The sequence below is a fragment of the Paroedura picta genome, chromosome 4, assembly GCF_049243985.1.
Source record: "Paroedura picta isolate Pp20150507F chromosome 4, Ppicta_v3.0, whole genome shotgun sequence".
In the NCBI taxonomy this organism is placed as follows: domain Eukaryota; kingdom Metazoa; phylum Chordata; class Lepidosauria; order Squamata; family Gekkonidae; genus Paroedura; species Paroedura picta.
The window spans coordinates 42,073,861-42,088,469 of record NC_135372.1 but is presented as its reverse complement, the minus strand read 5'-3'; the positions used below and the strand labels follow the sequence as shown (position 1 = coordinate 42,088,469).

At 43.0% G+C, this 14,609-nt stretch overlaps 1 protein-coding gene across 6 annotated transcripts in view; it reads right to left on the bottom strand.

Moving 5' to 3' along the window:
• C4H1orf21 (chromosome 4 C1orf21 homolog) overlaps positions 1 to 14,609 on the bottom strand; it is a 271,997-nt gene that overhangs the window by 80,907 nt on the left and 176,481 nt on the right. For all 6 annotated transcript variants that reach the window (XM_077332646.1, XM_077332647.1, XM_077332644.1 and 3 more), the window contains exon 2: positions 10,138 to 10,351. In XM_077332646.1, coding sequence (XP_077188761.1) covers positions 10,138 to 10,231 — 94 coding nt within the window. In that variant the 5' untranslated portion in view covers positions 10,232 to 10,351. The remainder of the gene's footprint in view (positions 1 to 10,137; positions 10,352 to 14,609) is intronic.

The following is a 14,609-nucleotide window of genomic DNA, read 5'->3' as shown; positions in this document are numbered from 1 at the left end:
TCAGATGATAGCATACTACAATAAAAACCACTGTGATATTTGGCTTCAGCTAATAGATAATATTTGATCAGGCAAAAAACCTCAACATCCCTTTGATAGCAATGCATTAAAGACCACAGTTCCATTCAAGGCAGACAAAAATCCCTAACAGCCATATGCATTTTCCAATATTATAAACACATTCAGAATGCAAAAAAGTGAACAGCCAGGGTAATGACCTCCAATTCCAAGCAGCCTGCAGGGAAGATCTGCCATCCTGCACATGTCTAGAATGGAAACACAACAGAGAATGTGTCACAGCTTGCGCTGCTCTTTATTAGTGCTGAATGAATGTGACTTTGGGGGCTACTTCATTATTTATTAAACACCAATAAAGACCAGTGCAAGCTGCTACACATATTAAAATGCATTTCCGTTCTAGACGTTCACGGAGTAGGTAACAACAAAAATCAAAGGGATGTGGCACGGGATTAACTTTGCTTCATGCAAAACTTATCAAAAGCAAAAGGAAGTTGAATTATACTAAATAGTCATAAAAGCCTCGAGCAAAAAATGTCACTGGCAAACAATGCTTACTAGAGTTTATCATTCCACACTCCCTCTTATTCCCCCTGACATACATCCTGACTTAGTAACATGCAGGCCACACAACTCGCTCTGTTATTATTTCTACAGCTGAATACAAGAACACTCTGGTGATCAAAGGTAAAGTTGTTTATTAATCTAGAGCAGCCATTCTCAACCTTTTTATTGGCCATGGCCCACTGGGGCACTCTTCTCAGGTCCCAGGGCTTGTGCAATGAACTAGACTAAAAGAGGCTGATGCCAAGATTGAACTAACTATACACAATGTACCATATATATATGAGATGGATGTCTAGAACATTTGACCAAGAGAAACCTGGGCATTCATATAAGAACACACAAAGCAACAGATTTCATGTGCCTTTCTGCACAGTGGCCAAAATGGCAGGACACCTCCCGCCTGCAATAGCACGATAGTGAATCACGCTTTTACCCCCTCCACACAGTACAGTACAGTACTTCCCTTCCCCACATGCTGCGCAAGTAGCAAACGTGCACACAAAACCACAGTCCGCCAACCGAGGGCATGGCAAAGGCGGAAGACTCCCCCCCCCCGTCATGTGAAACAGCGTAATTCTCCTGTTAGCTGTTCCTACCTCCATGCAGCCTTCCCGTTCTCTTCAGTCCACAGACCCCCATCCCATCTGCAGCTCCCCCCCCCCCGCTGCTCTGCCAGTCCATGCTGCCTAGAGTACAACATGCTGGAGAGGGAGAGAAGGCATTCGGAGTGCCAGGAAAGGTCAGCAGATTTAGAATGTGATACACTAAATCAGGAACATCACGTTCCCCAGAAATCCAAACTGGAAAGTCAGGGAGAACATTCCTAAGCAGCTGAACAGTGACACGGGGCCTATATCCTGACCAGAGTGAATTCCCATTTAATTCCCTTACCTGCATTATCTGCAATTTCATTCAAGAGGTGGAGCTCTGGTGGTCACAAGGTCCTGTTTGAGGGGTAAAAAGAACCAGCTGTGCTTTGGACTTTACTGGATCAAAGCCTGCAATTCCTAGGTCCAGTTTTCTGCCCCAAGGCCTACTTGCCTGTTGCGCTGATCCATTTCCCCCAATCTTGCCTATTATCTCTTGCATTCTTGTTGTTTGTCATACCAATAACGTAAAACAACTTGTTTTAATATACAACTTCCAAGTCCTTATCATAGTGAATTCATGCATGTGATTATGAACTATCTGCCATATGAACCATCCAAGAGATTTTGATATTATATTCAGTTATGAGTTGACTGGGTTGATGTTTGCTTTGAAATCATTAAATCATTAAATAAAAAACAAACTTGAAGCTTCTAAAAAAAAGGGAGTGCCTAGTACTTGGTTAATTACTAAACCTTCCTTGTTTTCAGCAATGCAGCACATCTTGAAGGCAAGTCACACCTTCCTTTAAATACGTGATGTGCTTGTAAAGAATGGTGCTTGGAAAATTTTAAGTGGAAACGTAGGGGGCGCTATAGAGCAGATGGGCATGCAGGTAAGGAAAACCTAATTCCTACTCTCTGGAGCTCAGAGTGGTTGGTGAATCCCAAAGCCATTTCCCATCCAAGTTCTAACCAGGCTTGGGGGCCTACACTGTGCCTACAGTGCAGGCATGGATCACACAAGGGAACTGGGACTTAGATGTTTATCTGGTTAGAAGCCAAGACAGCATGCTGCAGGTGTCAAGCTTCCATATTGTAGGAGTTACTACACACTTGATCTTTGCCTAAGTGGTAGTAGCTCAGCTGTGTTATCCAACTACCGTATTTTCATCAAACTTACCCTAAAAGAGATTATGATTATGAATACTTCAAATGCCACTTCTCAAAGGAAAACAGAGAAGCTTTAATGCAAACTGAATGGAGTCAAGCCTTTAAAATATCTGCATACTTTTCTTCAATAGATATAACTTTTCCCCCCCAAGGACTTTAAAAAAAAGCTTCTACTAGTGATACAGTGGCAGCCAGTGACACACACAGAAAAGGTAAGCAATACTGCAACCGGTTTCTGTGAGTGAAAGCCTGCGACACTGGATCTTTTCAGATACACAGAACTCCTCCACTGGCTAAATGGAAATATACTGTATGCTGAGGAGGAGGGAGTCTGCACACAAAGCTAGTAGCTACCTAATAATTTTACTTACACCATAAGCTTTTCACTCCTACAGAGTGAAGGTAAGCTTTGTTTGAAGTTTGCTGTGGCATGGTGATAGAAGTCATGACTACAGAAATTCCCTCTTGTGCCAATAAAAGGTACAGAAGCCTTGTTTTCGGGGAAGGGTGGTTGCATATGGCCAACCACTCCCCCTTCTCCTCAATAAATAAAATGGGGGGGGGGATTACTACCCGTTTTAACCCTCATGATGCACTGACCAATACGGTTATTTCACTCCATGAATCTTGTTTATATACATGCAAACAGATGTGAAGCTGCCTTATACTGAATCCGACCCATACTCCATCAAGGTCAATATTGTCTACTCAGACTGGCTCTTCAGAGGTCTTTCACATCACCTACTGATTGGTCCTTTTAACTGAAGATGCTGAGAACTGAACCTGGGACCTTCTGCATGCAAAGCAGAGGCTCTTCCATTGAGCCACAGCCCCTTCCTACCTAAACAGGATCCTGACTCAGGATATCCCAAACTTATCAGATGGGCCACATGGACTGAAGGGCTCTCTATGTTGGTGAAAGTCTCAAGACAAAGCTCTTGGCTTAAGAGATACTGGAGGCCCATCCATCCATGCTACAGTTCAATAACTCACACACTTCTTGAAATGTTTTACACATGCCACACTCTAAGATTTGCTGTGAATGCAGAGTTATTTTCATTTTAAAAAAACATATGAAAACACAATCCAGCCATGGTTTCAAAGCAGTCTCTCAAATAAGTTCTGTCAAGGTCTTCTAAAAACTCCGGCAAAAGTTACCAAATAACAGTTGGAGCCTTATGCCGTTGCCCTCATCTCAACCTTTTCCACAACTCATTTTGAAAGCTATTTTTAGAATCAAACTCAAAACTGCCAACGAAAATAACACAGAGCAGAAGGGGTTGCTTCAAACGAATGCAAAGCAGTTTCAAGTATATTTCCAGAAATATGTCTTCTGTATTATGGAACTTTTTCCTCTGACACAATACATGGCTCTCTCCTTGATTCTGCCTATCCCTGGACTGCAAAGGATGGGGAATGACTTACTGCCAACCTTACGCAGGGCAAAGACTTGAGCCAAGTTTCAATTATCTGACTCAATTGTGCCCACACTGCTTACTGCCACATATTCTTCTCATGGGGCAAGGGTCATACGAATACATCTACTTCCTCAATCCCTTTCACACGCACATGAAGGACAAGTTCTGCATTATGTGGATCTGGATCTATACCACAAGGTAGCGTAAATTAAAACGGCATGGGGCTACACTGGTTGAACAAAATTGGCTCTTACACAAAGACAGCTCTGAGTTGTTCTTCCCAAGACAAAAGCATTCCAAATAATGAAGGGTCACAAAAAACCACAATGAATTTTCAATTAATTGTGAGATGCGCCCCTTTTGGACAGGCAGTTCTCTGGAATGAATACAAAAAAATAGAACTGTCTTTGAGAACACAAACAGACCTTCCCATGAGGCCCATCTCTCTTGATATATGGTGCATACAGCAACATAGAACTCCAAATCGACCAACCATTAGCAGGGTATAAACACAATCTGTTTTAAACCGTATCCTGCATTTCTCATTTCTGCATGACTGCCTTCAAATAAGCTCCGATTCTTATGAACGTTCCATCCACACATACACTGATTTGGATGCACCAAGCTTTTTCACAGATGGAAAAGGAAGAAGGCCTCCTTTGACCATCAAAAAAAATATACTAGTAGTTGTGCATAAACAAAAGCTGTGTGGTATATATTTGGTATTAAGGAGGAGAATTTGTAATGATTGAGCACAAAAAAGGCTAGATCTAATGTGCAAGAATTCTGACTCATCCTCTTTGCCTTTCCGTGACACTCTATTCCGGGGTGTCTACCCAAATGAAGGACAGTAAACAACACCTCTGTAAATTCTTACTATGACCATTTACGCACTGAGAAGTTCACTGCCCCAGCTCCCATGCAGGAGCACAAATCGGGAGCGGATGAGGTACACCGGGCCAAATGCTCCCCCATGTGGGTGCAGGAAGAGGTGGGGCAACCTGCCATGACTCCAGCCTGCAGCCCAGTGCATAAGCGGTCTACAACAGGACAAAAAAGAATGTCTCGGCTAGCTGCCATAAGGGTATTGTTAACTAAAAATGGATTAAATAATTGGAGGTGGAAAGTGGCATCAAGTCACAGCTGGTTTAAAGCAACCCTGTGGGGTTACCAAGGCAAGCAGCGAGCAAAGGTGGGTTGCCATTGTCTGCTTCTTCAAAGCAATGGGGGACTTACTTCTCTCGTGGTCGCCCATCCAAGCACTAAACAGGATCAATCTTGCTTAACTGCTGAGATATAACAAGATCAGGCAAGCCTTGGCCATCCAGGTCAGGGTCCCAGGCATGAATTAATGAAATACTTAATCATTAAGTAATGACGCTGTTGTTTTTTAACCAAATCAGACAACTCAACAAGCACGCAAACCAACCTACTACATGTATTCTTTTTAAGCAGCAGGAATGGCAAATTCATCTAAAAATCTTTGAACAATTTTTTTTTTGCCATTTTAGGAGGGCTCAGTTCCTGGAACCAGTTAGGTGGCTGTTTCCATATAACATTATGAAATGCCTAAGTTAATTTGAATTGTTTCAGAATTAATTCTGAGTTCTTGCTCATCTAAATTATCAGCGGCGCCACATGTAGGCTTCAACCCCTACGGATGATTAGCTGGTCCTTTGGGATAAATGCTGCCTCTGATGGGATTCCGATTACTTACAGAGACATGCTCTGTTTTATACATATTTGTTTTCAAAAATGTCTGAAGTTATTAAGCATGCGTCTAGCCAGATGAAAGTCTTAAGATTTGTGGATCCAAAAATAGGGGAGATAAACCTGGAAAATTTGCCCTTGATTAAAAATAAACACTGAAGTTTAATAATATTTGCTTTCCTAGGCAAAAAAAAATTCTTCTAAGAAGAAATATTTTGCAGTATAAATCTTATTTTTTGAGATGTATTCCCAGTCTTTTTAAAGAACTCTATGTTGACAGGTTTTCTATGTTTCAGATAGTCTTGAGAACAGATAATAATAAATTCCCCTAGCTGAGAATAATTTATCACGCATTTTCCCACAATGAAACAAAAAATCTTATTAGTTTTGCCATCCAAAGACTGGTATTTTTGTTCCGCACCTCAAAGGAGAAATTTAAAAAGATCTTTCCGTTTGTGTTTTTGTTCCAACGCCTCTAGAAGAACAAGCGAATTCATTTTAAATCTTCAAACAAGTTTCTTGAATTTCTGACTGCTGACACTAAATCAAACCTGATCTGATCCAATAACTATACAAGCAGTAATGTGATCTATTTAAATTAACAAACCAATTGTTCTCACATTTAACAATTTGTCCCTAGTTTAAGGGTAGGAGAAAAATCAGCGGAGACATTTATATGTGGCAAAGTACTAATGCCTGAGAAGGGGAAAGGAATCCAATTTGTTCTCTATCAGATGCCTCTTTCAATGCGCATCAAGTGTAGCAACAGAGACACCGGTAACGACAATCTTTAATCATTCATTATTTCTATCAGAAGGAACAATTGCACCCTTGTTTCACTACCTTTTTCCCATAGACCAGAAAAGAAAAAAAAGGGAGGGCAACAACTGTCATCCCAGATTCACAAACTGCCAACAAAACTCAACATTGGTCTGGATGTGGTGCTATCATTGGCCATCCAGGACTCAGCGATAGCAAGGACTCCTCAGAGGAGGAATGGGCCAGCATAGCTAGGCCAAAGGCTGCAGAAGCTGACATACAGGAGAAGGAGGTGGCAGCATGCCAAGATTTACAGCCCAAGGTTTGCACAGAGTCACTTCTACCCCCCAGCTCTGATCCAGCAGATAAAAGCCGGCTGCCTGTTTCTAGCCCTCCAGGATCACTTGCACCATTAGAGAGGTAAAGGTGAAGGCTTAGAGCACAGCTGCAAGCTAAAAAGAGGAGTGCTCGCCTTATGGCTAGATGTCAACAGCCTGCTGAAAGTGAGGATGAGTTGTTGCAGGATGAGGTCAGAGCAGCTCAAGGGATGCTGTGGGGGATGGATGCAATGTAGTAACTATATGCTGACATATTGCCACTCCCTTGTCTGCAGCAGGGGCTGTATGTCGAAAAGAGAAACCTTACTTTTTTCACCTAACAGGAATAAGAAGAGTAGATTTTTATACCTGGCCTTGTCTCTACTTTAAAGAATCTCGAAGACTGATTATGCATGGGCAGGGAAGGGCAGGCTGGCACCTGCATGACAACGGGGCTAATCCTCGTTTATGCACGACATCAGTGCCAGCTGGGCCCACTTTAGGCCCTCTGATGGCCTGTGGCAAGGGAACGCTGATTTTTCCGCATTCTCTTTCTTGCCACAGTGGCCATCAGAGGCCTGGCTTCACAGTGTCGTGAAGCTAAGTGGGGTGTTTATATACCCCCCATGGTGGGATTGATGGGACCCTCACACCCGCTCCCCACCTGCCTCCACTGTGATACGTGGCGGGACCATCCAGCCCTGGAGTTGTACGTGCACATGCACAACTCCAGGGCAGACTGTGTGCACAAGGGGATGTTGTCCCCCACGTGTTCATGGGAAGCGATGGGGCATGCTGTCCTGCTGTAAAAAACTGGTGGTGGCCCGTTGCGACTGTCACCATACATAATCAGTCAAGTTGGCTTATAATTGCCTTCCCTTCCTCTCCCCACAACTGGCATCTTGTGAGGGAGGTGGGGCTGAGAGAATTCTGAGAGAACTGTGACTGGTCTAAGGTCACCCAGCAGGCTTCATGTGCAGGAGTGGGGAATCAAACTCTCTTAACCACTGCTCCACACAAGAAATACGCCACAACAAGAAACATAACCAACTTCAAGACTAGAACAGCAGTTTTCTTTTCATAACTATTCACAATACTGCTTAGGCATGATAGAGGCTGATATTTTAAACGTAGCTGATGAATAGTTTTATTTTATTCTCCTTCGCAGGAGGGCTTATTATGTGCTAGGAATGCATGAACACTTTACGACAGGCAACCTCATTTTGAAAACATACTGTGCCTGGAACACAATTATTCAGAATAGCTATGAGCTGGTGCACACAAAACTGCTGGCCTTTAAGAAAAAAAATCGGTCTCCATGGCAACTATCACCACATGGCAAGCCCAGCACTTTTACAACACCCTCCCCTTCTCCCACTTACGGATTTCTTTTCTCAGTTGCAGCTGTAATCACACCTGCAGAGGATTGGGAGGGATTCCCTGAGGCTTATCATCACACCCCTGGAGCCAAAGCAATAGACTTCCAAGCTTTTGAGATCTTGTGCCTATCTTTAACATGGTTTCCACATTAGGTTTCTCTCTATATGATGTTGCCACTCCCCCTCAAAAGCAGTGATGGGGCCCCCATGAATTCAAGACACTGGCTGATGACCAACAATCCAATGAATATTGTTGCACATGCTACTATCCTAGACAGTAGAAGGTTTAAAAAACAGCTGTTTTTCATTAATTCAAAAGAAATTCCGTCTAAACATCCGGAAGAAGTTCCTGACAGCAGTTTCTCAGTGGAACAGGCTTCCTCGGGATGTGGTGGGTTCTCCATCTTTGGAAATTTTTTAACAGAGGCTAGATAGCCATCTGATGGAGAGGCTGATTCTGTGAAGGCTCAAGGGGGTGGCAGGTTACAGTGGATGAGCGATTGGGATGTGAGTGTCCTGCATAGTGCAGGGGGTTGGACTAGTTGACCCAGGAGATCCCTTCCAACTCTATGATTCTATGATAAGAGATATCATGGAAGACTTATGGGCCTTCTATGATATCTACACAGAACCCGTGCATGGGGGAGAAGATGAGCACCAAGACATATGTTGCATGTCAATATAGCAGATCAGCCCCCTCTCCAGCAAACAGCTTCCATTAGGTGGTCTCAAAGGCTCCACTTCTTAGTCAGCTGCAAGACTCAGACTTTAGTTTCGTTAGCTACTTCCACTCCAACTTCTTGAGCCCTTTGGCTCACCTATCAGGAGCATGTGTGGTGTATCCTTGCTCAGTTCCTGATAACCACCAATCTTTGTGTGTAATTGCTGTCAAGTTGCAGCCAACCTATGGCAACCCATTAGGCAAGAGAGGAGGAGAGGTGGTTTGACATTACTGCCTCTGTAGAGTAGCCTTGGACCTCCTTGGGAGGGGGGGCTCTCCCGAGATACGGTGAAGTTGGGTTATCCAATGCTATACTGCCATCAATGCTCAGCAATATATATTCTAGGCACTAAAACCAATAAAAACGCATCTTTGGCAAATTACAGAGGCATCACCTGATCAGTAGAGCATGTTAGCATGTAATGGAGTTATAAACTTTTGGGTTTTTTTTTACAATGGTTTAAAAGTTACTGTTCCTGAACTTTCATACTGATGGTCCAAGCTATATCATCCAGCAGTTAGACAGTTTCATTGCAGCCAGTTCTTGTCTGCTGGGCTTCACATTTTTATTTTAACTTTTTTATTGCTGGTTTCACACTGGTTTTAGAAGTAGCCTGTTCTGATTTTATAAGCTTTTGTTAAGCCACCTCGACCATCCGATTTTGGAAGGAAGGTGGGATAAAGGTAAAGGTAAAGGTATACCCTATGCAAGCACTGGGTCATGTCTGACCCTTGGGGTGACACCCTCTAGCATTTTCATGGCAGACTCAATACGGGGTGGTTTGCCAGTGCCTTCCCCAGTCATTACCGTTTTACCCCCCAGCAAGCTGGGTGCTCATTTTACCGACCTCGGAAGGATGGAAGGCTGAGTCAACCTTGAGCCAGCTGCTGGGATTGAACTCCCAGCCTCATGGGCAGAGCTTTCAGACTGCATGTCTGCTGCCTTTCCACTCTGCGCCACAAGAGGAAGGTGGGATACAAACCTTTTAAATCCAAGATGAAAATAAGTATCCAAACAAGGTGTATCCATCATTTTCTACTACTTTCTCTGAAGTAGTATTCAGAAGTTATGCCAGATAGATGTGAACAAAAGCATCTATATGCAAGCAGGCCAGAATGGAGGGCTACAGGGAGAGATGAAGCATAACACCCAAACAATTCCATAGTTTCCTACTTTTCTTCATTTTAAAGTTACATGAAAAAAAAGTTCAGGTGAGGGCCTGAAAATTCTCTAAGAAAGAGAAAAACAATGTTGTGCATTCAGTACTGAAGAAACCACTTAAAATTTCTTGATATCGTTGCTAGCCCTTGATGCAGTTGTTCAGCATCAACAAATTCCTGCATCAAGACCAGCTGGTGTACCTCTGATTCTGCACAGTAAGTAACCAGAACAGGTTAAAGCAGGGAAATAACCGGACAACACAGCAGTGAACTGCAGCAGAATGGTCAAGAACCCCCAATGAACAAATTAAAAATGACGGTACTCACCACCAAATACATCTCCGTTCTGGTAGTTCTTTCCCTTCTGAGCTTCCTCTTCATTTTGAACAGCAGAAACATGCTTGGCTGATGCACAGCCCATAGCTTCATTTGGTTAGCTCCAGCTTGACTGAGCCGCAAACCATTTCTACGGATGTGCCCGCATGGTCTCTTTTAGAAATGATCCACCTTCTGGCTTTGTTGTCAAGCCTCTTTATTTTACCTGTTGATGGAAGAAACAAGGCAAAAAAAAATCAGCATGTCTAAGAGCAAAATGGCGATTAACCCATGCCTGTCCAGCGAGGAATATCTTGAGGAAAGAAGCCAAGAACCATCTTGCCTACATTACAAAACCATTTATTTCACCTTCCCAAAAAGCTGCACGTGAAAATAATGACATTGGCTTCCCCTGTTACCTTTTATATTCCATACATTTACTTGTTATTGGAGAACTGATTATTTTACTTTGGCCACTATGTTTTTTTCTTCAGATTTTGAGGAGGAGGTGAAAAAATCAATGAATTGTAACTACACGCAAAAGATAAACGCAAGTTTAATTCAACCTTTATGACTTCCATGCACGTTACCATGGGCTGTAATCCCAACTCCAGGCAAAAAAAATCTAACACAGCATATATGCTCAGGATATTTTCAGGCAGGACAATTTTGAGCATCTCCTGCAACACTCGTAGCCCTTTAGAGATTGGTCTTGGTCCTACAAAAGCAACTGCTGCTGGCTAATTACAAGCTAAGCCTCTGGACAGTCACACTAAATTCTTCCACAGCAGCCTCTCAGAAGACAGACTGAAGCCACAACATAACATTTAGAGGGCTTGAATGGCAGGGGATGGAAATATATAAACAACAGCAAGAAAACTGCAATGCCTTTAGTAGCAAGCTTTCCAAGATCTCTTCTAATGCACCATAATGGATTTGTTAGTTTCTTAAAGGCAAGGCTCCTTGCTGTTTCTAATGTGTATCACTCAGCTTTGGAGAGTAAGATTGCCTACTAGGAGAGCTGGTTGTGCAAACAGTTATACAGTAAGTTCCGATTCCCAAAGATCCCATCAACCTCACAGATCCCTAAACCTTGGCTTTTAAGATCACTAAACTTTGGCACAACCCCCGGTAGACTTAACTGATGATGTCCATCTAACATCAAATTGTGGTGAACCTATACTGTGCTAATGACAGTGAGTTAAGTCACCCATATGAGATTCAAATTGGCTCTTCTTCCAGCGCCTTATACCAAGCACCACAGGGCAGGTTACAAGGAATGATCCTGAGCCCATACAACCCAACACCACTACCTGGGCTTCAATCTTCACGAAAGTTTCAGGCATGGCCTGACTGAGACTCAGCGCTGACTCCTGGAGGCAATCAAGACACCTCAAGCCTTTTAAAGGCTCACAGGCTTGTCGTCTTCAGTATGGACAATTCAACCAGAATGAGCTTAATCTGCCCAGCCACATCCTACTACAGACTCTTTCTCTGGATACGGGGTATTGTCTGCCTGAGAATTTGCCCCTTTCTTGGAAAACCAGACTGCCACCTGAATGACCTTTGCCTCAGGCCCTCTACTCCCCTGTTCTGAGCCCTGGTCCCGTGACATGTTGGCACATGAAGATGTGTACAAACAAGTTGGCTCATTGAGATCTCCATAAAGGACAAAGACCTCCCGAAGGAGGAGTTTTTAAAATGTATTTGCTTATTTGTTTATTTATTTATTACATTTGCATACCGTACTCCCCTAATTGCAAAGATGCCTCAATAGAGCAAAAACGATATGGAGGCGCAACTCTTGGCATATACCATTCTGAATCAAGGTACAAAGACATCTATGTTGAAATTGCCCTCACTTGGATAGCCCAGGCTAGTCTTGATCTCAGGGCCTAAGATGGGTCAGCCCTGGCCAGTCTTTGGATGGGTGACCACCAAGGAATACCAGGGTTGCTACGCAGAGGCAGGCGGTGACAATCCACCTCTGTCAGTCTCTTGCCTTGAAAACCCTATGAGGTCACCGTAAGTCAGCTGCAACTTGACGGCAAAGAAAAAAGTTGAGGTTATATTCCGTAGGCCTTAAATCCTACTTCAATGAAGGTGTCACACTCTCAAAGAACAAAGCAAAACCAAAAAAAACCACTCTGGTTCTTTTGAACTACGCAGCAATTACACTTGCAGGTTTACCAGATTGCCCTTCTATATAGCTATTTCCTTGGTGTCCTCAAGCATGGGAGGCTAGGGAAGAAGGCCTTGTATCGGTCCACTCGTATTGGCCCTAAGGCTGGAAAGGCAGAGCTGGGATTAAGAAGTTTTACGCTGTCATTTATTGTAACTGTTTGCTGTGGCTTTTATGGGTTTTACTGTGATTTTATTGTTATATTGTGAACCGCCACGAGACGGCTATTGCCGAGAGTGGCGGTACAGAAGTTGAAATATAAACAAATAAATTTTATCAAGGAAGACAAAGCTACCATTATTCACAAGGTTATGCACAAGTTGCTCACTTTAACATATCCAGCAGTTTGTTTCCTCATACATGTGTTTAACTTTAAAAGATTTACAAACCAATGGCATTAGAAAGGGGAAAAGAAATCCCTCGTCTCAGTGACAATTGTAAGGAGATTCAAGGCATGATTAAACGGATCTAAGTGGATCTGCACAAAGCTGCTTTGTTAAAGTTACCCGTCACTTAGATCTCAGGCCACTGCGCTGCAGACAGCGTTTTAAAAACTGCTGAAATCATCCAGTTCCTCTGCAATCCCGAGGAGATTGGCTATGGCATACAACCGTTAACCTAACCAAAGGCAGAAGGTGAGGATAATTCACTTGGACAAACAAGATTATAGAGTATTACCTGCTAATATAAGTTGACTTTTCAATTTTGATTACAGATAACTGCCAGCTGTGTGGGGGGGGGAGTGGAATTGGCAGGCCTGCTTTTCTCACTTTCGAAGGAAGGAAGGAAGGAAGGAAGGAAGGAAGGAAGGAAGGAGGAAGGAAGGAAGGAAGGAAGGAAGGAAGGAAGGAAGGAAGGAAGGAAGGAAGGAAGGAAGGAAGGAAGGAAGGAAGGAAGGAAGGAAGGGGAGTAAACATGTTGTTAATCCAAAGACTGTATCCTATTTACTCATTTTAGGAAAACTGTCATCTTCAGAACCAGAACGACAGGCAAGCTTAATAGTAATAGTAATAGTAATAGTAATAGTAATAGTAATAGTAATAGTAATAGTAATAGTAATAGTAATAGTAATAGTAATAGTAATAGTAACTCCAGATATATAATAGATGGATAACAAATGCCTTGAGTGCCGCACAATAACACAACCTATTCATTAATCCACATCAACCATCTCAAAAAAACACACGGAACAACATATTGCAAGAGCCTTCAGTTGCAATTAACTGCAACTCCTCAAATCCTATCAGCAGAAAAACAGCATGTAAACCTGGTATGCCAGATGCACGAAACACTTCTGGATATACTGGCTGGACACTCTAACAACTCATGACATAACTAGAAGATGTAGTACTTGATTTAGTCCTTGAGCCTCATGATGTAGAGCAGTAATCTTTCTGTTGGCAGGGAATCCGGGCTGTCCTCAGAAAAAGGTGATAATGGCAGAGAGCTTCTTTACACTATTAATTGAATCTGTTTTTATCCCCATTTGAATGTCAGGGTTTCACTGAAAGTATCCTGAGATTTGTAGTTTTTCTTTAGCTACTGAATCCTCAATTATAGAACAATACCCAGGAAATGCTGATTTTATGAACTTAGGCAGATGAGATGCTGATTTTAAGGAAGGCAGATTGTGAGTGGGTGGGCAGGAAGGGATGTGCCAGTGTTTATCTCTTGTGGCGCTTCCTTGCATACCCAGGAAATTGCTAATTGCTGCTGTGGAATGGTAGGTGAATTTCCTCCAGGCCAGGCTAGATTCTGGAGAATTCTGGTGGTGTTGGGGATCATTTGGGCATGAAATTAGGGTCACTGTGGGTAGGCCAGTAGTTGTGAGTTCCTGCATTGCTCAGGGGGTTGGACTAGATGACCCAGGAGGTCCCTTCCAACTCTAAGATTCTATGATTCTATAACTACCTTGGGAGAGGGAATGACTGCAATGTCAAAAAGGCAATTCACCTGCCACCAGTGATCCCTTCCTGTAATGCACTTACACAAAGGAATGTTGGGTGTGTTGTAATGCATTGTCTCCATTTCTGGGGAGTAACAGTCAGTGCAAGAGGGAAGAGGACAAGGTATGACCCAGTTTGGCCAGACCTTGGGTCGAGACATAGATGAGAAACCATGAAGGCAGACTCTGCAGAAGAAAACAATGGCAGGCTACCTTTACTTCTCACTTGTTTTGGTCCCTTCCTGGAATCACCACTGCTGAAGGCGAGCATCCCACCACAGCTCCCAGAATGCTTTGCAACGTGAGAGTTCCATGATCCATGTGCAAACTTCAACATGGAAAGTGCTTATTGAACAC